Source organism: Budorcas taxicolor, chromosome 6 (genome assembly GCF_023091745.1).
Source record: "Budorcas taxicolor isolate Tak-1 chromosome 6, Takin1.1, whole genome shotgun sequence".
Lineage (NCBI taxonomy): Eukaryota > Metazoa > Chordata > Mammalia > Artiodactyla > Bovidae > Budorcas > Budorcas taxicolor.
In genome coordinates this window covers 43,838,807-43,863,269 of record NC_068915.1, presented here as the reverse complement: position 1 = coordinate 43,863,269, position 24,463 = coordinate 43,838,807, and the positions used below count along the sequence as shown (strand labels likewise).

The following is a 24,463-nucleotide window of genomic DNA, read 5'->3' as shown; positions in this document are numbered from 1 at the left end:
AAACCAAACCAAACTTGTCTCTGACTTTTTTTTAAAGGTTTGCTTAAAAAGATAACTGGAGAGTGTGTACCGCTTCCTCCAGATTTGCTGTGCAGAAGTGCATAAGTGTGAGTGATGTAGAGGTACTTGTTTATTATAGAGCACATTTCAATGCAGTAATCATAAATATTGCTAAGGTTGTGCTCTGTTGAAATATGACCTACATACTCTTGATTGTTTGTGTTACGTGATTTGTCTGACACCCATTACATTCTGGGTAATAGCAGCCATTTGTTGCTCTGCACAGCAGGCTCTTTTGACAAAAGGAAATAGGCAGCAATAAAAAAGCTATAGTCTGAATTACATTCTGCACAGTGCTGCACTGCTGAGAGTTTGTGCAAGTGTGTTAACAATGTTCTGAACTGCCTCTTGTCAGCCTTCAGCCTGTAATGGCCATCTGGCCTCACATAAATCTATCAAAACCTGCTAAGTTCAAGAGAGAGCATGGAATATACCTTGTACTGTCAACACCAAAATGTACACATTCCCCAGAAAATCAACACACAGGAAATAATCCAGAGGTTATGGGAGGCATTAGCACTGTTGATTTAGGCTTGTAGGATGAAATTGAGAGTCTGGCGATTAGTGGGAAGATGACAGGGGTAGTGGCATTGAGGAATTGAGTATTGACTGCCCTCCTACCACAAGGGAGAACCTTCTGGATGGAGGAGATGGGGTTAGAGAAATCAAATTAGTTCAGGAGCAGCAAAGGGTTCCCTGTCCTGTCCATGGCTCCTAAACTTTGGACATCACATTTAGAAGAAACAAACAAAAAAAATACTTCTGACACTTCTGCTTCACTTTGTTTTGTTTTGCTCTGAACCTCAGGATCTCTATCTGGAAATAGATTTTCAATGAGACTCTGGTCCCACGAACTCTTGTGACCCTCAAGATGTCTCAGTCTTGCTTTGGGATATTCTCCTTGAATTAAAGAAATTTTCAGTTAAAAGTAAAAAGTTTACGGAATGATCTGAATTATTTTTTTCCTGTCCACCTATTCCTAATCCAAAAATAACTTCCATCAACTGAGTGTTATATTTGATTTAATGAGCAGTGCCAATCGAAACTTATCAGCCCTGATATTTTCACTCATAAGGTCTATCTGGTTATCTTATGGTGTTTCTGTAAATTTTAAGCAGATACATGAGAACATGTACTTACTGCAGATTTTAAAGGGTGATCTCTTTACAAAGTCCTGAGGGCTGAATCTCTGAAATGCCAGCATTTGGTAGGCTATTTGGCACATAGTAGGTCCTCAGTGAATGTCTATTTAATCGCCACGGCCCATCTAAAATGTGAAGGACATGAAAGGCTTTGTTTTTAACTCTAAGAAACTACTCAGGGTGTCGGCGCTCCCAAGAGCAACTTGAGAATCAGTTATTTAAGCGATAATGAGCTTAGGTACTAGGACAAGGGTTTCAAATGTTCAAGACGAAAAAGAATTTCTATATTTAAAATCCCTAGATAGCTGAGCTATTTTTAGGACTAGTCTCTCTTTAATAGTGGCCTAATTTGGTGTTTCTGAAGTTTGGGGTTTCTTTTTATAAGTCTACAATGTCAGTCAAAATACATCTACCTGAGATCAAGGCAACGTGCCACACAGACACGACAGGACCGTGGCTCTCCATAAGTGGTCTGTGAACTGTGTCATTAAAAATATTTGACCAGCTTCCCAAGTGATCCTTGGGCCACTGAAATAGAACACCTACGAGTAAAGGAGGATCTAGAAAAATAAAAACGAGTGAAACATTTTGCAAAAATAAGCGCAAGCAACATTTCCTCTGAGAGCTGCTAATCTATTTGAAGAGACAAGATATAATTCACATTCAGAAAGAGATAAGTGTGAAAATATAGCAATATCTGATAAGTGAGTGATCCTGGCAGTAAATTATTAGAAAAGTAAAAATTACCCCAATTCAGAGTATCATGAAAAGATTTATGGAGTTGTATTTGAGGATGTTGAATGTCATTTCCTCTAATTCAAGGGCTATGTCATTTGGAATATTTGACTGTTATTTACTCAGTAAAGAGAGATTATTCATCATTATTTCTTTGAGCATCTTAGCTTCCTGTGAGAAATATTTGAGATCTTGTCATTTCTTTGCTGAGAACTGGTATCTTTAAATTTGTTGTAGTGGTAATTGAAGGCGGGGGAGCATGTAGCATTAACAGAAATCGGGGTATATGTATGTGGCAGCGCGAAGGGTGGAGGGAACAAGGAGAGAGAGAGGAGGGAGATAGACAGGCAAAGAAAGAAAGAAAAGAAAGCAAGAGAAGGAGAAGATAGAATGAAGGGAAGTAGCAGGAGGAGACGGAGGAGGGGAAGGAAGAGGGAAAATTGGCCATAGGGGAATTTTTTCAGATTGAGCAAAAGACACACTTGTCTATGAAGAGAGAACACAAGAAGGGTGAGGTTCATTCAGTAATGTTACCTCTCTATTATCTCTAAGCAAAGAGTAGGGGGAGCAGGCATCCAGTAGGCTGCTAATAAAGGGAAGATTTCTGAGACTCAGATGTGTCACAAAGGAAGAGCAGTGTTTGCTTCTCTTTGTGTTTGCATTTCCCTGTCTTTCGGAACTGGGATGGATTTCCACAATCACACCTCTTTGTATTTTTGTTCATGTCTTTCCCTCATTTGGGGAGAATTAGCTATGTATGATAAATGTTACCAAATATTAGTGTCAAAATATTTCATTTTAAGGAAAATATTAATTTCCTTTCTTTCTTGTAAAGTAGGGGAGAGAGGCAGTGTCTTCTTATTCATACCAAAACTTCATGTGGCTGTCTGTGACCTACTTGTGTGTATATATATATATACATACACATATATTTTTTTCCAGCAAGGTAGAATTTTCCTTGAAATGTGCAGTTGCCTTAAGTCTCACCCCAGGCTTCTTAGCAGACTTGAAGTTCTTTTTTGCTGAATAGCATTCACCCATCCTCCTAAATAAAAAGTGTATTGTAAACTAAAATGTTCCCTTGTAAGCATAAAGTCATTTGAACTGCAGCCTGCCCTTCTTCAAAGTTCCTTCAACTCTGCAGCCCTTCCACAATTCTTCTTCCTGGGCAGAAAGGGCTGAGTAGGACTTACTTGGGGTGAAACTGACAGAGCCAGCCAGCCTTCACATAGTCTCCTACGATGACTTCTGATGGAATTTTCTGTCCTTCTGCAGAAAAGCAGGAAAGGCAACAATTTACAGATGTCCCCCGTTCTTCCACTATTTTTTCTCTCTTTTTTTTAATTAGCTAATTGCCAAACTTTGGATTCATTTCTGTCCTTCAACCTCATAATCTACCCCGACGTGCTGCTCAAAATGAAATGGTCCGCCAGCACTTCAATATTTAGTGTTACTGTTCACTTAGGTTTCTGTGGCAGAACCATATTTTAGACAGAATGTATTAGTTATGCTTACAAGAATGTATTATACCTACATTAGCCATGGTTTACTAAGTTAATGAACTGTGGAGACAAAGAATCATTCCTGTCAGGTTGTAGAGTTGTCTGGTGCCCTGCCTTCGCAGACCATATTTTAGTGAACTTACTTTGAAGTTGCCTATGTCATCCCCACCCTGCCCTGCATTTGCTGCCATCCCATCTTTTTTTTTTTTTTAAGTTACCTAATTCTTTGACACCACAGGTAGAGATCTTTCATTGTACAAAAATTCCTATCCCCCTTGCATCCTCCCCAGTGTTCTTTGCAGACAAACATGGCCAAAGCCATTCACTGAGTCCCTTGAGTACCACTGCATTCGTTTTCCATAACACAGTTGACAGGATACCATTCTGAACCTGAACTTTGGTTCTGCCTGGTGGTGATGTGTTCATGTTTCCTGGGAAGCAAGATCTGTTAGTGTTGGCGTTTGAAATACAAAATATCAGGGCTTTCACTGCAGTCTTGCAATGTATATCTGTCTTTCCTTGGTGACAGAGGCTTCCGGGGACAGAGTCACTTTTTCAGGTCTTATCAGGAATTTAGTTTCCTTTGTTTTTCTATGAGTTTTAACCATTGACTGAAATCTCAGGGAAGTGAGGAAAATGTATCCTGGCATTTAACAACATTCTGTCTCTTTTCTTTCTCTCTCTCCTCGTTTTTTTTTTTTTTTCTTTTATTATCGTAGGCCTAACTCCACCCACAACTCCTCCTCATAAAGCCAACCAAGATAACCCTTTCAGGGCTTCTCCAAAGCTGAAGCCCTCTTGCAAGACTGTGGTACCTCCACCAGCCAAGAAGGCCCGGTACAGTGAGTCTTCTGGTACCCAAGGCAGTAATTCCACCAAGAAGGGGCCCGAGCAGTCTGAGTTGTACGCACAGCTCAGCAAGACCTCTGTGCTCACCAGTGGACACGAGGAAAGGAAGGCCAAACGGCCCAGTCTTCGGCTGTTTGGTGACCATGACTATTGTCAGTCAATTAATTCCAAAACGGAAATACTTGTTAGTATATCACAGGAGCTCCACGACTCCAGACAACTAGAAAATAAAGATGCCCCCTCCTCCAACGGGCCGGGGCAGATACACTCTTCCACAGATTCTGACCCGTGCTACCAGAGAGAGACCGCGGAGGTGAGCAGGCAGGTCTCTCCCGGCAGCACCAGAAAACAGCTCCAAGACCAGGAAATCCGAGCCGAGCTGAACAAGCACTTCGGTCATCCCAGTCAAGCTGTTTTTGACGACAAAGCAGACAAGACCAGTGAACTGAGGGACAGTGATTTCAGTAATGAACAATTCTCCAAACTACCTATGTTTATAAATTCAGGACTAGCCATGGATGGCCTGTTTGATGACAGCGAAGATGAAAGTGATAAACTGAACTCCCCTTGGGATGGCACGCAGTCCTATTCATTGTTTGATGTATCGCCTTCTTGTTCTTCTTTTAACTCTCCATGTAGAGATTCTGTGTCACCACCCAAATCTTTATTTTCTCAAAGACCCCAAAGGATGCGCTCTCGTTCAAGGTCCTTTTCTCGACACAGGTCGTGTTCTCGATCACCATATTCCAGGTCAAGATCAAGGTCCCCAGGCAGTAGATCTTCTTCAAGGTAAACCTTGTCAAAACCCACCCAAAGCCTAAGATATCCCCAGGAATTAAAAAAAAAACAAAAAGCATTTAAAACTCACCAGCATCCCAGCCCCTCAACAACATGTTCCTGGTGCTCCAGGAACTAAGGAGATTGTTGTTACCCATACATTCTTCCCCATCTTCTCTTAAATCTGTCCTCATTGAGTACAGCACATGAACCAGTCAGACCAGAGAGAGCAATCTGTAGGAAACTTGCTCATCTAACTTTTTCCATTACCTGGAGAGCTGCTCTGTGCAGAATAGTTGAGATCCATGCAAGATAAAGCTGACAGTGTACCAGGCTGGCGTTCGGCAGCACATCCATAAGAGATGTTGCAAGAGAACATGTCACCACTCCCAGACCTTTAAGCTGACTAGAGGTTCACACACTGTCACTGGGAAATCTCACTAGTAGTTGGGAACTGAAAGCCGTTTTATGTTAAGGCAGAATTCCAGGGGCTACTCAGTCATGCCAATAAACTGGAGTTCGCTGGCAGTTGCAAATGCCCTTTTTGTTTTTCCTGCTCTCTCAGATCTTGCTACTACTATGAGTCAGGCCACTGCAGACACCGCACACACCGAAATTCACCCCTGTGCGCAAGGTCACGTTCAAGATCGCCCCATAGCCGGCGGCCCAGGTAATGATGCACGTTCACTTCCCTCCGTACCTCTTGTCCCTCAAGTAGATGACAAAATGTAGTCCAAAACCCTGCCCCCTCCCTAGTTATGATTCATTTTGCTCGTGCAAATGGAGGTGGTTGACTTAATGATGAAGTTATGTTTCTCAGGTATGACAGCTACGAGGAATACCAGCACGAAAGGCTCAAGAGGGAAGAATACCGCAGAGAGTATGAGAAGCGGGAATCTGAAAGGGCCAAGCAGAGGGAGAGGCAGAGGCAGAAGGCAATTGTAAGCAGCCTGGAGCTTACTTTCATTTTACAGAAGGGTTTCTGTTTTTTCTCTCTCTCTCATTTTGGGGGGATGTGATGGGCATAGATTAGAAAATATGGTAAGGATGCTGTTAGAATATGCAGTACTCAGACTTTTGGCTTTAGCATCAGTGACACCTCAATCCCTCTTAACACTGATTATTGGAAAACAAAATAAGTCCATGTATTTCTCCTCCATACTGCCTGTTTTTCACTCATCTGGAAGCTCATTATTGCTTTTGACTTTTGTTTCTAAAATAGAAGGAGGAGAGATGTATACTGGTCCCATTGATCTAGAGGATGAGTTATTCATACTGTTCTCTGCTGCTTTTTGTTCTGAGTGGAAAATGAGGAGGTGTCACTGAATGGTTTCATCTTTTTTGGCAGATGTGAGGGTTGGGTTGTCCATGGAGAGACTGTGTTTGAGTAAGATTTAAAAGCAGTGGTAGAGAAAGATTTGCTAAGTCCCTACTTCTTCCTTGTGCTGGGTCAACACATCAGATGTCCACATTTCTTATGAGCTACTTTTCAATAACCTATCATGGATTTCAGCACCACTTACTGTAGGATATTGTGTTTACTTGACACATAGGCACTACTGACCCTTTGGGATGAGGATCTAGGTTATAGGAGTCTAGTTCATTCTGTTTGTCAGAACTTAGAAGGCAAAAACTGGGTCCTCCAATTGTCAGCATCCAGTACTTGTCCCAGGCAGACATTCCTAGTTGATTAAGGAACTGTTTCCCACTGAGCCCCAGTAGAGCCTTGAGGACTTTCACAGCCTGGTGCTCCACCATCAGGCTCAACCATCACAAATGGCACTGTTTTTGTTCACTGTAGCTGCTGTCTGTTGGCTTCTAAGTATCATTTCAGTCAAGATCAGCTTTTGATACATCTTGCATACAAGCTAACCAGGGCTTGCTGCTGCAGCTGCTAAGTGGCTTCAGTTGTGTCATGCTCTGCGCGACCCCACAGACAGCAGCCCACAAGGCTCCCCCATCCCTGGGATTCTCCAGGCAAGATCACTGGAGTGGGTTGCCATTTCTTTCTCCAATGCATGAAAGAGAAAAGTGAAAGTGAAGTCCCTCAGTCATGTCCGACTCTTAGCGACCCCATGGACTGCAGCCTACCAGGCTCCTCTGTCCATGGGATTTTCCAAGCATGAGTACTGGACGGGGGTGCCGTTGCCTTCTCCAACCAGGGCTTAGGGAAGTGATTTTTTACTATAAAGTTTATATGGATATGGTACCTTTAATACAACCAACAACCATCAAAAAATCTTGAGAAACCTACATAAAAGAGCTAACTAATAAAGTCCAAATCAAGCATAGGCCAACAGTTATCAGCTGGAGGAAAAAGGTTAACTGAGAGGTTTGTTAACTCAGGTACTCAAGGAAAAAGAAGGGAGAAGTAATTGAATATGTAGGCTAAAGGTCTAGGGCTTTGCTGCCATTTAACTTTGAATCTACCTAAGACCAAATTAAAGGCCTTGTGAAAATTATAGCACTTTCCTTCATTTTTCTCAACTTTCAAATTAGCTGTAATATTAAGATCTACCAGAGGATCATTAGTTAACATTTAACAAGATGAATGAAAATGGAAAATTCAGCTTTTCTAATTTTGCTGTTTTTAATTAATAGCCTCTTGAGTAACTATAACAACTCACATTTACAGAGTGCCATATAGTTTACAAAGCCCTGTAATATGGCACATTGCAGTTCATATATACCAAAGAGAGTCATGTAGAGTAAGCATGTAAGTAAGTAGCTATTTCAGTGTTTTCAAATTCATATTTGATGAAACTCTTCATGTGTCTTCCCAGAAGAGTGACACTAAAGAGAGAAGTTATTGTATCATATGTTTGCTCATTTGCACAAAATGTAACACAGCTATAACCAAAGCTGAGTAGATAAATATAGATAAATGGCATGTGGTTTTATTATTCTTTCCAAAGGTAATATAGTGCCAGATACTTACTTGGGTGAAGAAAGGGGTGGAGGGCTCCTTTTGCTAGTTTGGCTCTTTGCAAATAGATCAATACTGTGATTCATCTGTAATATACTCTATATTCCATAGATGCCAGAGCCAAAAGCACTCTTGAGGCCACTAGCCTCAGTTTGGAAGCAGATACCACCCTGCCTTTCCTTGGTGTCACAGATGTTAACAAGTTCCTTGGTTAATTCTTTGACTAAGACAATCTTTACCAATTCTCTTTGAAACAAGGCAATTATAGTGCAAATGTCAACTTGACATATATTAAGTCATTATAATTAACTAGATGTTTGTGAGAATTTTGGCTTTGAGATTTTTATTTTTGTTTTTAAAACCCAAATTAAAAAAGAAAACTAAGACATAGAAATTATTTACTAGCACAGTGACCTATAGATAGTAAGAGATTAATATAAAGATTTGGGACTTAACTGTTAAACCAGTTAACCGGTTGGACAATTAGATGGTATTTCTGTAAATATAAGTGAAAACACATGACTATGTGAGAGACATTTTGTTAGGTACCTGGGATATAAAATTAGCTAAGACTTCATCCCCACATCTTAGGGAGCTTCAAGTCCACTGACTGGTAAAGATATGCAATGTGTTCATTGCTGTCATAGAGCATGTATCTAAGTACTGAAGTGGCATATGGGTGGGCACCCAGCCCTGGGAATGAGGGAGGGCATCCCTAGAGAGTGTGAGACTGATGTGAAATCTACAGGGAGGAGAGGGCAAAGGTTCTTTCCATGTGAGCTGTGCAACGAGATAGCCATCAGCCAGGAGGCTAATTAAGCTAGTCCCAAATTTAAATGCACTGTGTGATCGAATTTTGAAGATAGTACCAAAAAAAAAAAAAAAAAAGAGTTTAAAATACCTCATTAATACTTTTTATGTCAATGACAAGTTGAAACAATAATATTTTGGCTGTACTGAGCCAAGTAAAATATATTATTAAAATTAAATTTGTTTCTTTTTACATTTTTAAAAATGTGCCTCAGAAAATTTAAAAATTACATATGGTACATTATATTTTTATTGCAAATAACTATTCTAGGCAGATACTTTAGCTCATACTAAGTCTCTGGAACAGAGCAAGATATATTGGGAAAGTGCTAGTCATTTAATTATAAGGCTAGGGTATGGGAGAGGCAAGAGGTGAGTCTAGGGGGCTCCCCAGTAGCCAGATACTTGAAGGGTCTTGTAAGTCATCGTGAAGATTTTGAAGAATATCTTGAAGGCACAGTGGAACTGTTTAATGAGGTTACCCTTAGGAAGTTTTTCTGACTGATTTCCTTCCTCAAAATGATCTGCTTTCTTGTGCCATAATGCGTTTGCAAAATGTATTTTAATGGAGTTGAGCATGGAGATAAAGGTAGTGATTTTTGACTCATTTGGCTAGATTATCTTGAAAACTCATTCATGAAACAGTTCAAGGAATTAGGACAGTTTGCCTAACTTGGTCATGTACGTGATTTTCATTCAGATTTCTGAGACACTCTTAAAGTCATGAATGAATAGCAAATTACATTTGGAATATCTTGGGTGGAATGCTGATTTATTCATTAATTCAGATCAATTTTATAATCAGGGGATGAGCAAAACAGAGACTCCAGAAGGAAATGAAAAAAATGTTACGATCATGTAATAGGTATTTTACAAAGTTAACCTTTGCTTTCTTGTCTTGTGGTCCCTATTGCCTTTTTTTTTCTTTAGTTCCATTAAGAAGGAGATAGTGTAGGTCATCTATCAGGTTTTTACTGTGTATGTGTCCAAAAGTCTTTATTTAGACCAACTTCAGTGCATCAAATCAGACAGCTAGGAAAGGACTAATAATTAGTAATTAGTATAACACAGAATCATATGTTGTGGTTGAATGTTGTCATTGTATAAATCGCTGCTTTCCTCTAAATGATCTCAAAAACCACTTCATTCTCTTCTTTCCTAAGTCTCACAGGCTTGAAATAATTCAGGTTATATTGGAACTCTGCAAGCCGGAGTTTAGTATTTAATGTCTAACTGTCACTGCTCTAATTTCTCATGGAGTTCTAAGTCCAACTCCGTTTGCAATCTCTACAGTTCCCTGCCAAAAAACATGATAATAGGATGTTAATTTAAAGGGCAAATCTAGACATTATGAAATGGCTCAGTGCTTAAAACCAAAACCAGATGTGCTTGGGCAATGACTATGCCATTTCTTTTCTCTTCTCCGTTGGTCAATATGCAGCCTAGGAGCCAGAAACAGAGGCTCATTCCTGAAAATTATCAGCTTCTTCCACAGGAAAAAATAAAATACTTGTCTAATTTCTCATAGTTATTCTATGAGAAAATGTTCTGTTCAGGCCTTTTCAAGAGCTGTTCCATATGGGTGAATATGTTATATTATGCGTATAAATGCACTATTTAGAAATTTTCAGTTCTATCAAAAGTAGTTATATGTGCTCCAAGTCTGTAGTTTTCATATTTTCTGACTCATCGTGGTGTTTACTTGCTCTTATTTGTGTATTAGCTCTTAAGGAGACTAATCTAGATTTTTAAAATTAATTTATCTTTTAATTGAAGGATAATTGCTTTATAGAATTTTATTGTTTTCTGTCAAACCTCAATATGAATCAGCCATAGGTATACATATATTCCCTCCTGTTTGAACCTCCCTCCCTCCTCCCTCCCCATCCCACCCCTCTAGGTTGATACAGAGCCCCTGTTTGAGTTCCCTGAGACATACAGCAAATTCCCATTGGCTATCTATTTTATGTATGGTAATGTAAGTTTCCATGTTACTCTCTCCATACATCTAACCCTCTCCTCCCCTCTCCCCGTGTCCATAAGTCTATTCTCTATGTCTGCTTCTCCATTGCTGCCGTGCAAATAAATTCTGCCCTGCAAATACAGAAGATTTATTTTGTATATATGCATTAGTATGCGATATTTGTCTTTCTCTTTCTGACTGACTTCACTCTGTATAATAGGCTCTAGGTTCATCCACCTCATTAGAACTGACTCAAATGTGTTCCTTTTTATGGCTGAGTAATATTCCATTATGTATATATACCACAACTTCTTTATCCATTCATCTGCCAACGGACTTCTAGATTGCTTCCATGTTCTAGTTAAGACTAATCTGGATTTATTCAAATTTGTCCAACCTTAGATAATAGTAGGCACTTACTGAAGCACAATACTTTGGCATCTGTTAGAATTCAGTAAATGTGAATCTCCATACTAATTTCCTTTTCTTGTTAGTCAAACCCTTTTTACCAACAATTATTTTTTTTACGAGAAACAACTGTCGTATGTTTTCCCCAGCTAACTGGGCAGCTCTACACTCTTTCTGATAGAGATTTGGATACTGCAAAGTCAGTTAATTCAGTCATTTTTTTTCTTTATTTATCCTCTGTCTTGATATAATGAGGATTTACCATACCTGTTAATGCAACACAAATCTTCAATTTTATTATCCACCCCGTCAGCAAACTAGCTTTTGTAAAACTTAAAGCTAAAAGATACTTGATAAATGTCCCATCCTCCTTGATAGTGAAAACTGGTCTGAAAATCATTTTTCAAGGAGCTTTTTTTCAAAGGTTTAGAGTTCTTCCAAGCCTTTAAGAAATTGGAAATGTTATTAGGCATTTTGATTTCTTTTCCTTTCATCTCCTGTTTAGAAATTAATGTCTTGAAAAATTGGCTGCAAGTGTTAAGGTTTTTTAAAGATATGGAATCTATTCATCTGTCTAATAAAACTGCAACATGTTAAAAATAATCGATTCTTCGCTAGACCTTTGGGCCAGTCTTGGGAAGGTTTTTATCTTTGCTTTTTAGACCTTCAGATGCCTTTTAATTTCATTTTTTTAACACTAGTAAACCAATCACTCTAATCATTTTCTCAAATGAGAATTTCAACATGTATTTAGTCTCTGATCTTTGTAAGGTAACAAGACGTGGTCCCATTCCTGTGTTATATAAAGAGAGATTGACAGTCAAATAGGTGATTTTAAGGGACTGTGGACCAGCCATTTCTATTTCTGTCTCTCCTATCTAGGTTGTATCTTCTTTTTACCACAGAATGTATCAGTATCTGATATAAAAGGTCCTCGGGTTTATTTTCTTTGTGGGATTATTGTTGCATACAGTTTCCTATAAAGAAGCAATTCAGAGACTATCCCGATATGTCTGCATATGGACGTGCATATGGTCGATTTTCGCTTTAACTTTGAATTTCCTTGAAGATGAACATAGGCTGTGTGTATTCCTATAATGGTAGCTGAGCAGTTTCTTTATGATGGTTCAAGTTTTTTACACTCTCTTCTACATTCCTCCCTCCTTTTCCTCTATACAGTAGTAACCTGCCTAAAAATGTTCATTAAAAAACAAAAAAAAAAAAACAAAAAAAAAACAGTGCATAACACTCATGCCTGCAGGCGCCAGGAAGTTTAGATAACAGTCCCATCAAGTTCGGCTGTTTGGAGGGAGCTGGCTGCATAAATAGAATGGAATGTGATGTGATGATTCCTTTGTTCAAGTGTAAGCATTGCCCCGGGATATCTCCCTTTATATTTATTGACCTCCAGGATGTGCTGGGTGCTCTGCAACAACACAATCACAGCCTTCAGCTGAGACATACAATCTACATGGAAGTAAACTGGGCAGCCCCCTCTGCCTGCTATACTTCATCTGGTCCTTTATGTAGGCTCAATAACTGCTGTCAAAGAATTGTGTTTTACCAGGTGCTTCAGCAGAGTGAAAAAAGTGAGTCCTTACACTTAACCCTGTAAAACAAATCATGGAAACCTTTGTTGGTACACCCAGCTGAGTTACCTGGGCAAAGTTTTCCCTATGATAAAAGCACCAAACCTGGTTTTCATTCTCCATTGTCTTAGAGACTCTCAGAGAGGAAGGGCCATACTTGGGCACCTTTGATGTAATGAAAGGTATGGAGCTAGGTCTTGAAAATAATTAGTTGGCTATTGATTGATTTTTCAACAAATATGCATTGAGAAGACTCTTGTTTTGTGTACTCTTAAAATAAGTAGTTGACAGGACTGATATGGTCACTGCTTTCATAAAGTTTTCATTGTAGGGGGATATAGACATTGAAGACATTGAACACTAAATAAGCTATTAATATTTAATTATAATTGGGCACAAGGGGCTTCCCATGTGGCTTAGTAGTAAAGAATCTACCTGCCAATGCAGAAGACATCGATTTGATCCCTGGGTTGGAATGATCCCCTGGACAAGGTAATGGCCACCCACTTCAGTATTCTTGCCTGGAAAATCCATGGATAGAGGAGCCTGGTGAGCTACAGTCCATGGGGTCACAAAAGAGGTAGCGACTAAACAACAGCACAGAATTACAAAAGAGAAGTAGACTGTTCTATTAGAGCAACTTATAGTAGGAACTAAAACTCATCTGAGGTCTCAGATAGGAAACAATTGTTGAATTCACTGTAATTCTAGGCAGTATGTATGTTGATGGAGAGGAGGGTGGGGCAGCGTGGAAAGGATATTCCAAGTAGCAGAGAAGCACCTTATGCAAAGGCCTTAGAAAAGGAAGGAGCACAGTATATATTAGGGACTGATAGAAGATCAGTGTGGCTCAAAATAGAGGAAAGGAAAGAATAAGGTGTGTGGGATGAAGCCCAAGATGGAGACAGATCCAAACCCCAGATCTAGACAGAAGGACCTGGTAGATTCTGTTAATGATTTAAGTCTTTCCCTAAACGTTGTGGGAAAGCATTGACATGTTTTAGATCTTAATTGGCATGATCCTGTTTTCTTAATAAAAACTATTCTGGATAAAGTGAACAAATAAATTGGAGGAGGGTAAACAGCAGACAGGCTATGGTTTTTCCTGTGGTCATGTATGGATGTGAGAGTTGGACTGTGAAGAAGGCTGAGTGCCAAAGAATTGATGCTTTTGAACTGTGGTGTTAGAGAAGACTCTTAAGAGTCCCTTGGACTGCAAGATCCAACCAGTCCATTCTGAAGGAGATCAGCCCTGGGTGTTCTTTGGAAGGAATGATGCTAAAGCTGAAACTCCAGTACTTTGGCCATCTCAAGCGAAGAGTTGACTCATTGGAAAAGACTCTGATGCTGGGAGGGATTGGGGGAAGGAGAAGAAGGGGACGACAGAGGATGAGATGGCTGGATGGCATCACTGACTCGATGGACATGAGTCTGAGTGAACTCTGGGAGTTGGTGATGGACAGGGAGGCCTGGCGTGCTGCGATTCATGGGGTCGCAAAGAGTCGGACACGACTGAGTGACTGAACTGAACTGAAACAGCAGACACAGGATCCAAATTAAGAGGCTGTTATATTAGTTCAGAAGGACATGCTGGCAGCTTGATTTAGGGGAGATGAGATCAAAGGAGCAGATTTAGGAAGTAAAAATCCACAGGACTTAAGGAGTGATTGGATGTAAGGAGGGGACTAAGTGGGGAGAATTAAGGAAGGTCCTTGGGTTTTTGTCCTGAATAACTGGATGGATGGTATTAACTTTACTGATACAAGAACATTGCAGGAAAAACCCAGTCAGAAGAGGATGAATTAGAGAGTTTGGTTTGAGTAATGTTGGTCTGGTTTGAGGTACCTAGGTGACATCCAACCTGGGGTGTCAAATAGATAGTTGGTTATTCGAATCTGAAGCTCAGAGTAATTTCCCTGATGAAAATGAAAATATGAGTTCTGCATATGGTGAAAGAAGATGAGACATGGATGATCAAATCACCTGGAAGGATATGTATTACAGGATACGTCTATGAATTGTTCAGTTGTATTTCACACGCATTTATTGATTGTCCTCTCTTTGCCAGGTCTTTTGCTAAATATTGGACACATGAAAAGGACATGCATTCAGTAAATAACGTAGGATATCTCTTTGCCTTAAGCGTAAATGACTTTTTTTTTTAGCATCTAAGACAACATATCCTAAGCACATCCAGAGAAAACTCTTAGGCAAGCTAAATCTGTGCCTTAGCCCTATGATTCCTAGTTTCTGCCTCCATCTAACTTAAATCTCTCCAACTGTAAGTTCATTTCATTCTTGTTTGTCATCAATAGATGTACAGGCTAGTTGATAAGGACATTCGTATTAACTTCTTACATTCTTGAAAAATCTTTTTTTCAGTTTTGAGAGACATGATCATCTTTGGCCTTACCTTCTTGAAACAAGAAATATAGGATTATATCTTACACTGAGAATGTGTTCTTGTTCTTCAAAAAATGAATCCATTCTCAGGCTATAAAATATTTTTCCCGTGTTTTGTAGGTTATAAATTGCTGTTGACTTTAAGATTATGATGATATGGACTCCACTTGTGAAAATTAGGCCACACCCTTCACATCTGTTCCTAAAATAAGATTCACTGGCAAAGTGAAATTTATAGCCTCTTTTGTAGCTCTTATTCTTTGGAGACCCATGGCTTAAAATGGCCTATATTTTAAAACTGTATTTTTAAAATTATTGTCTTTGGACCACCTGTATCAGAGACACTGGGGTATACTTGTTAAAAATAAAGATCATTGAGCACTATCTTCCACTTTTTTTTTAATATAGCTGGAATAAACTCCAATAATTTGCATTTTAATAAGCCCCCCAGGTAATTTGTATTTATACTAGAGTTTAAGAATCAATATTTTGAGGGATATCAAGATTTATACATCAAACTATCATGCTGTACACCTTAAAATTATATGGTAATGTACATAAGTTATTTGTCAATAGAAATAAAAAAATGCACACGTTTTATTATTATGATTCTGAGTTAAGGAGAAATTAAATGGTTTTGCAAACCAGGTCAGTTTCTTACCAGTTTTGAAGATGAATAGTGGAGTCACAATTGTTAAAATATTTAATAGATATTATTCAGCTCTTTAGTGATAAAAAGACCACATTACACATTTTTTTATAATAATACATTAAATTTCATGTTGTAAGACAGAAAAGGTAGAAGAGAGTGAGATGCAGCAACTGAAATTAGAGAAATGGAAAGTAAAACTTGGTTCAAGCGTAGTCTTCCGTTAAGTTTTAGCGTGTATTTTGCTTTAATTGGCAGGCCGTGGGGGTTCTTGTTATGCATGATTCTGCCTTCCTAAATGGTTCTGGCATCAGTGTCTTTCCTATCTTCAGAACTAGCAAGTCTCTTCTCACTTCCCCCTCCAGGAAGAGCGCCGTGTGATTTATGTTGGTAAAATCAGACCTGACACCACACGGACAGAACTGAGGGACCGTTTTGAAGTTTTTGGTGAAATTGAGGAGTGCACAGTAAATCTGCGGGATGATGGGTGAGAATCTTCAAGATTATTTCTTGTTTAGAAGCTGACATATGTAAAAAATTATGGCCGCAAGATTACCAGGATGGGAATGCTTTGACAGATGACATGTTGAGTTCAGAACCTTATTTATTTTCTTTCATCCCTATTTATTAATCTTTCTAGTTGAGATTTCCTGTCCCAGAAATAAGTATTTAGCGGCTTGACAGGACAATCACACTGATAAATGGATGCAGTGGCTCAGAGGCTGGCACCAGCGAAGTCTCCAAAGTGGAAAGGGTTACAGTCATATATGCTAATGCTTCCTCACTGGCTTTGAACTTTTCCTCTTTGTCTGTTGCAGAGACAGCTATGGTTTCATTACCTACCGTTATACCTGTGATGCTTTTGCTGCTCTTGAAAATGGATACACTTTGCGCAGGTCGAATGAAACTGACTTCGAGCTGTACTTTTGTGGACGCAAGCAATTTTTCAAGTCTAACTATGCAGACCTAGGTATGGATTTTACTGTACATAGAATGAGGAATCCATAATGTTGAGTTCAAAATGGAAACATATGTAAACTGTAGGCACATTGGGTCAAACCATTACTACCTTCTACTAAAGGAAATATTTGAATACAGATTTTTATCCTATTTTTTTTTACTTTTTAACATATGAGATGATTTCAGAAGGGGCTTAGATTTTGGTGACAAAGAGAAACAGATTGTTTCTGTTGCCTGCCCAGATGCTGAAATTCTACACTGTTTGTGTGTCTTTGTGTGTGTGGTGTTATATTTGGTATGTGCGTGTGTTGTTTGTTTGTAATCTCTTGTTGCTTTTGTGCCTACCCTGAATCCTTTTATACAGACTCTAGCACTGGCATCATTGCTTTGCAGAGCAGAATATGGAAATATTTTATTCTTTTTTTCCTTATTATCTCACCAACTCTTAGAATGGTTAGCATTTCCTACAAATTGTACTCAGAGGAAAAAGTAAAATTTTATGTGCTAAATCACACTATACTTTCTTTAAAACAAAAGAAGAAAATAAACCTGCTATTTTTTGAGTGCTTCTATATGATGGGTACTGTGTCAAGGCTTTGCAAGTATTTTCTCATTTAATTACCAGAACAAATCCTAGAAGTAGATATTATGTATTATCATCCCCATTTTACAGATAAGGAAACTGAAGAATAGATAAGTATTCATCTTTTCTGTTATAAAAATTGTACCGACTCAAGGGGTAACATTTGGAAAATATACAAAGATATCAAGAAAAATAGTAAAATTACCTATCAGCCTATCACCTAGAGATAACTACTGTTACCAAGTGAGTAACATGCTGTTCAGTATTTTGTCTCAGAACATTGAACTTCTTATAGTTGAGCTTATATTATACATATATAGACTTTAAAAATCTACTTTTCTAAATTAATATTATGTAAGTTCATTTTTTACTGTGACCCAGGGTTAAAAATGATTTGCTAGTATATTTTAATGGTTGTATAGTATTCTGTTTGATGAGTAGTAGCATTATATTTAATCATTCCATCATAGCTAAACACATTTTCTTGTTTTGATATTATAAATAATAGCACAATGGACATCTTAATTTCCTTTCCAGTTTTAATTTTGCTCCTTTCCATATTAGTCCCTATCTAATGTGTGTATTATAAGCCTTTATGTTCCTTTATGAAATAATGAAGGAAAATGGCAAGTGTCTTATGCATATGACAGTTATTTAAATCAATTTATAATAATAATCATGAAATTAACATGGAAATCTGCTCTTAAGCATTATTACATGTCTGTCTGTACTTACTTTGGCTTGGTATAAAGAAAAAAAGTAAATACCAAATACAGGGTTTTTTTCTTCCTTCCACCAAATTGATGTCTTCTAGAGTAATTGATCCAGGTGGGGTGCATTGTTCAGGGGGAATATGCTATAATTCACTTCACAAGCTAAACAGATAGTACGAAGCAGGGGAGAGGCAGCTGACTGTTAGATAGAGGCCTAGGGATGAAAATATAAAAGGTGGCAAGTCATTTGTTCAAATGTTGGCTGATAAAAACAGTCCAGACAGACTGAAATCTTGAGTTGATTTGACTTATTTTCTTCAGTGATGAAGGCCAGGGTGTTTTCTAGTGTCTCAAAACATCTAAAGTTTAAAATAAGTTACCTCGAGGGGACTTTAGATCACGATTCATCACTGGTAGAGGGAGCATTGGATAGTACTTCCAAATTGAACTGGAGCCTCCCTGAAATATTTCTAAGAAGAATGCTTCCCTCCTTGTTATCTCTCTGCCTTGCCAGTGGCAATAGAAACTTTACCATTGCTAAGCTGGTTCTGAATTTCCTGAAAAGTATGTTTGATGTGTACTGTAGCAGCATAGGTTTTTCCAATTCCCTCCAGCCTTACAATCACAGGAAAGGTAGTGGATCTGAGTACAAGCCTAGTGTAGTTTGACAGCACCTTGGCACTGGAATCTTGCAGGCCTGGTTTTGAAACCTGAGTTAGCTTTTGACCTTGAGCAATTAAACTCCCTCAGCTTCTGGTGCTTCATTTGTAAAATACCTTATAACATTGCCATGAAGATTATATACATGTTTATGAAGCCCTTAGCATAGTGTCAGTGTCTGGCACAAAATAGATTCTCAATAAATGGTAGCTGTAATTATAATAAAAAATGATGACAATGGGAAGTTATAAATTTCAAATTATTTTAAAGTGAAAGCATCAACACCAGGGACTAGCTTTGGATCTGAACATCATCATGTATGTCTTGTCTCTGTTCTTTGAAGAGTTCAAGTTAAGTGCTTCAGGCCATGAATGCCGAATACGGTGCATAAACCCAGGGGGTTGCAAGAGTCAGACACAGCTTAGCGACTGAACAACAAGCATATACTGGACTCAGAGGAATTGGCCGCTTATGTGCACATCAAGAGTAAAGTGTTAAAATGACGTGATACTGATTAGTTTTACCAAAAGTAAAGCAACCTATCATTTAGATTACTATTTTTTAAAATTTTTATTTGCTTTCCTAAAGTAAGTTAGTTCACATATCACATTTCTCTGATATTTTAAAATTGAAGTATAGTTGATTTACAATGTTGTGTTAGTTTCAAGTGTACAGCAAAGTGATTCTGTACACTTGAAACTATATATACATGTATATATTTATTTGCAGACTTATAAATGATACCCATTTTAACTGGTGTGAAATGATACCTCATCATAGTTTTGATTTATATTTCCCTAATAATTAGCAATATTGAGCATCTTTTCATGTGCCTATTGGCCATGTGTATGTCTTCTTTGCAGAAATATCCCTATTTAAGTCTCCATTTCTTGGCTGTTGAGGTTACTTAATGGTTATTACAATACTATTAATGCAAAACGCAGTGATTTCGGTTACCATTTATGAGCCAGATTTATAAATGAGACTCAGAATTTAAAGGGATGATCAAGCTTACCATGATGAAGACAGTATTTAAGTCTGGTTTCTGTGAATCTGTTATCTGTATATCTTTCTATTTACAATTCTATAAACAAATGGATCATTCCATTTGAAAGAGCTTGATGAAAAATCTTAGAGAGAAAAGACAGAAATTAGGACTACAGGGTAAAAATAGAAGGATGGATCAGGATTAAGAATATGATCATTTTAATCGGGAATTAGTTACGATCAAATTAGAATTTATACTTAAGCAAGAAAAAGGAAAAAATAACATGTTGGTCACAAACTATGAACTCAAAGAAATGTATTATATTATCAGCATCCTGAATATATATGTAACTTTTAATATACACTTGCTATTCATTGGTAAGTCAGTACCAGATCCCAACACAAATATTTTCAATCAGGTTTTTAATAATTTGCAGGTGTTCAATAAAATACATTTATTTGACAAGTACTGAGTCTCTACTTTGTGCCCACAGTTTTCTAGGTGCTAGGATTATAGCTATAATGTGACTTATTTCTATTAATATAATATTATTATTTATAACAATTTATTTTTAAAACTTATTAGAGTGATTTAAAGATTATTCCTAAAAAACTTTCATTATATCTTACTTGTGGATATATATCCTTCCTTTACTAGAGATAAAGTGGATGTTATTGCCCTAGAAGTTACAGGTGGATGCATTCTCTCTTCAAGCAATAAAAATTATTTTGTGGGTGCCTATTGACATATGTATGCCCATGAAAGTTGGTATATATATAAGCATCAACCACCGTATTTCACAGTAAAGAAACTCTTGAGAACCGCTGTATCAAAGTACTTTTAATATTTGCTAATGAAAACACAGAAAGACTGAAATTCTGAGTTTCGTGTAGAATGATCTTAATTTAAGACATTTTAATTCTCAAAATTTCCTCCAAGGAAAGCTTCACACATATGTTCTTGATGGTTCTATGTGGACTTCATGTCACACAGACTGCCATCATTGAATGACTCATTCATCTTCTACAATGCAACTGAAATTCTGATTTCAAGCTAATCTCTAGCAATGAGCAGGACTTATTTTTTGTCTTTATAAAAAGATTAAGGTTTGAACAACAGCTGCTCAGGCAGCTTTAGTTATACAATCAAACTATTCATTAGGCTTTCAAGAGAAGAGTGTAAGCCAGTGTAATTTAAGATTGATCGTGTAAATTTTGGTGATGAAAGATGGGCCCTTTTTGTCCTGTTTTTGTATCTGAAGCTGACTGTAATTGTTCACCTTACCTGGACAAAGAAAGGCGGTAGAGACAAGGGATGATGTGAATGGGAAAAAAAAAAAGTGAAAGAATTTCCTTGTCTTTAAATGTAAGATGTCTTTAAAGTGGATCGAAGCTGGTAAGGTAGGGGAAACAGCCTGGTTCTGTAGAACTTGAGGGATTCGCCACCTTTTCAGCAGAACAACTTGTGAGGTCAATGATTAGCCTCCATTTTATCTTATATTACCCTTTTCTGCCACTTTGAGCATTTCTATTTTGTAATTTAATCTGGGTAAAACACAAATGTGCATATTTTAGTAGGATTGTTAATGTTTCCCAGACAGGTTTTGTCTTCCCTTCACGTAAATACAAAAGAATGAATGTGTTTGCCTATTATATATCCAAGGTACCCTTTCTCAAGCTGAAAGACCTGAAGGAATGGTAGACTTTTTCTTAGGTGTCAATGGAGAAAAATAAGAAATATTCTAAGGATTTTTACTTTATACCCAGTGGGACTGAAACATAGCAATTTTGTTCAGGGCTACTGAAATGGCATGTGGAGCTTTGCACAAATGCTTACTTTGACTAGTTTAAGGATCTGAGAAAGACCATAGCTTTATTTGAAGTTGTGTGTTAGTCACTCAGTCGTGTCCGACTCTTGGCGACCCCATGGGCTGTAGCCCACCAAGCTCTTCTGTCCATGGGATTCTCCAGGCCAGAATACTGGAGTGGGTTGCCATTCCCTTCTCCAGGGAATCTTCCAGTCCCAGGTAATGAACCCAGATCTCCTGAACTGCAGGCAGATTCTTTACCATCTAAGCCACCAGAGAAGCCCCATTAATGAGTAGAGAGGCTGAAACTGCCCTCTCTGGACATGAAGCATCTTCCTAAACCTTCTAATTTGGGGAGGGCTTGTACCACCATTGCTGGGGTCCCTTGAGGTACTTGAGAACTTACATCCCTCCAACTTTTTCAAGGGGAGCGGCAGACTGATGAGTCTGGCTTTTATACTTAATGAAATCAATCCCAATGAACAGAAAGATTAGTTCTAGCTTCTACTTTTTTCTCTCCACCTAAGTTGTTGAGGAACCTGGGGAAGTCATTTAACATAGCAGGAAGGAGGAGGGGCCTTAGTTTTAAAGCATGTTGATTGCCTAGGTTGCTATTGAAAAGAAATAGCCTGTTTTGATTACCTCCCAGGAGTGTTTAAATCCAAAATGAGTCAATAGATGAGAGTTTTGAGTACTCATTACTCCTTACCCTCTGCAAATACATACAAGTGGTATAAATAGATAAATATATAAGCATAATTAATTAAAATATTGGTGTGTTTATGTCATACCATCTACCATATAAGTACCTTCTGCAAATATACACATAATTATTAATATTCATACATATAAATACCTCCTGCAGATATATATGTAAATATACACACATATATATGTATATATCAACACAAACCTCATATGCTAATAAAAGTTGGGCATATTTTGTTAAAGTGTATTAACTGGATAAATTGTCTTTGAATCGGGTTATCTTAAGTTAGATGATTGAATTAATGACCGTAAGCAAAGGGTACATCTGACCTGGCTTGGGTTTCTTTCAGATTCAAATTCAGATGACTTTGACCCTGCTTCCATCAAGAGCAAGTATGACTCTCTGGATTTCGATAGTTTACTGAAAGAAGCCCAGAGAAGCTTACGCAGGTAATATGTTCCCTGGCTAAGGATGACAGAGGCATGGTGAATACCTCACGGGACAGCGCGTCCTTCCCTAAAAGACTATTGCAAGTCATACTTAGGAATTTCTCCTACTTTACACTCTCTGTACAAAAGCAAAACAACAACAATACAAGAACAACAACAATGGTTTACACGAACCCAGCTGCTGAAGAGGCAAGAGACAGATTGGAATTCCAGTAAGCACATGTTTATTCATGGGAGTCAGCTTTGCTTTCCCTGAGTCTCTTGATGACGGAGTGTGTGTGTGTGTGTGTGTATGTGCGTGCACGCGTGTCTGTGTGTGTGTGTTTGCCTGGTTTGGGGGAAGTATGTATGTACAGGTGGGGACTGGGGACACCTGACCAGTGCGTGCAAGGGCAAACCACTTCGAATGGCAGCAGTTCCATGAAGACACACCTAAAACCTAGAACTTCAAAATGTTCATATTCTATTCAAAAGGAAAAAAAAAAAATACGTACATCCAAAAGGAAAGAAAGCTAACCAACCAACCACAGGCCACCCTAAAATGACAGCCACTGATGTCTGGGCATCAGCCTCCGTACTCTGTTTTGTTTTGTTTTTTTTTTAAGAAAGTGCAAAATCAACGTGAAGCAAGCTTTCTCTCACAACGTAATGATTAGATGACAATCCTGAAGAAACCGCAGGTTCTGTAGAACTCATATCCTTTCTCTCTCTTTTTCTTTCTTTTTTTCCTTTTTCCTTTTGCCAAGGAATCTGGGTGGGAGAGGATGCTGCAGGCACCGAACGCTCAACTTTCCTAACATTTTGAAGTTTCTGTAGTTCGTCCTTCCTCCTGACACCCATGTAAATGTCCAAAACGTTGATCTCCCACTGCAAATTTCAAAAGCCTTGTCAATGGTCAAGCGTGCAGCTTGTTCAGTGGTTCTTTCTGAGGAGCGAGCATGGTGTTACATTACTAAGGAGAGTTGGGTAGAACTCTCTGGGATGTGTTCAGATAGTATAATTGCTACATTCTCTGATGTAGTTAAGTATTTACAGATGTTAAATGGAGTATTTTTATTTTGTGTACATACTATACAATGATGTTCTTTTTTTGTTACAGCTATGCACTGTAAATGCAGCCTTCTTTTCAAAAACTGCTAAATTTTTCTTAATCGAGAATATTCAAATGTAATTATGAGGTGAAACAATTATTGTACACTAACATATTTAGAAGCTGAACTTACTGCTTATATATATTTGATTGTAAAACAAAAAAAGGACAGTGTGTGTGTCCATTGAGTGCAACACAACAAATCGATGCTTTATGCACAACCATCCCCTCTTAGGTGAGCTTCGATCTAAGCATCTTGTCAATAAACCTCCTAGCCCCCTAAAGGTATTAACCACTTCTGCAATATTTTTCCACATTTTCTTGTTGCTTGTTTTTCTTTGAAGTTTTATACACTGGATTTGTTAGGGGAATGAAATTTTCTCATCTAAAATTTTTCTAGAAGATATCATGATTTTATGTAAAGTCTCTCAATGGGTAACCATTAAGAAATGTTTTTATTTTCTCTATCAACAGTAGTTTTGAAACTAGAGGTCAAAAATCTTTTTAAAATGCTGTTTTGTTTTAATTTTTGTGATTTTAATTTGATACAAAATGCTGAGGTAATAATTATAGTATGATTTTTACAATAATTAATGTGTGTCTGAAGACTCTCTTTGAAGCCAGTATCTCTTTCCCTTGGCAGAGTATGATGATGGTATTTATCTGTATTTTTTACAGTTATGCATCCTGT

General features: G+C 38.0%; 1 protein-coding gene across 2 annotated transcripts in view; it reads left to right on the top strand.

Moving 5' to 3' along the window:
• The window catches only part of PPARGC1A (PPARG coactivator 1 alpha), a 104,391-nt gene extending 80,671 nt beyond the window's left edge, over positions 1 to 23,720 (top strand). For both annotated transcript variants that reach the window (XM_052641799.1, XM_052641800.1), the window contains 6 exons: positions 4,159 to 5,077; positions 5,631 to 5,735; positions 5,886 to 6,006; positions 16,179 to 16,300; positions 16,632 to 16,783; positions 22,583 to 23,720. In XM_052641799.1, coding sequence (XP_052497759.1) covers positions 4,159 to 5,077; positions 5,631 to 5,735; positions 5,886 to 6,006; positions 16,179 to 16,300; positions 16,632 to 16,783; positions 22,583 to 22,686 — 1,523 coding nt within the window. In that variant the 3' untranslated portion in view covers positions 22,687 to 23,720. The remainder of the gene's footprint in view (positions 1 to 4,158; positions 5,078 to 5,630; positions 5,736 to 5,885; positions 6,007 to 16,178; positions 16,301 to 16,631; positions 16,784 to 22,582) is intronic.
• Positions 23,721 to 24,463: the final 743 nt, after the last annotated feature.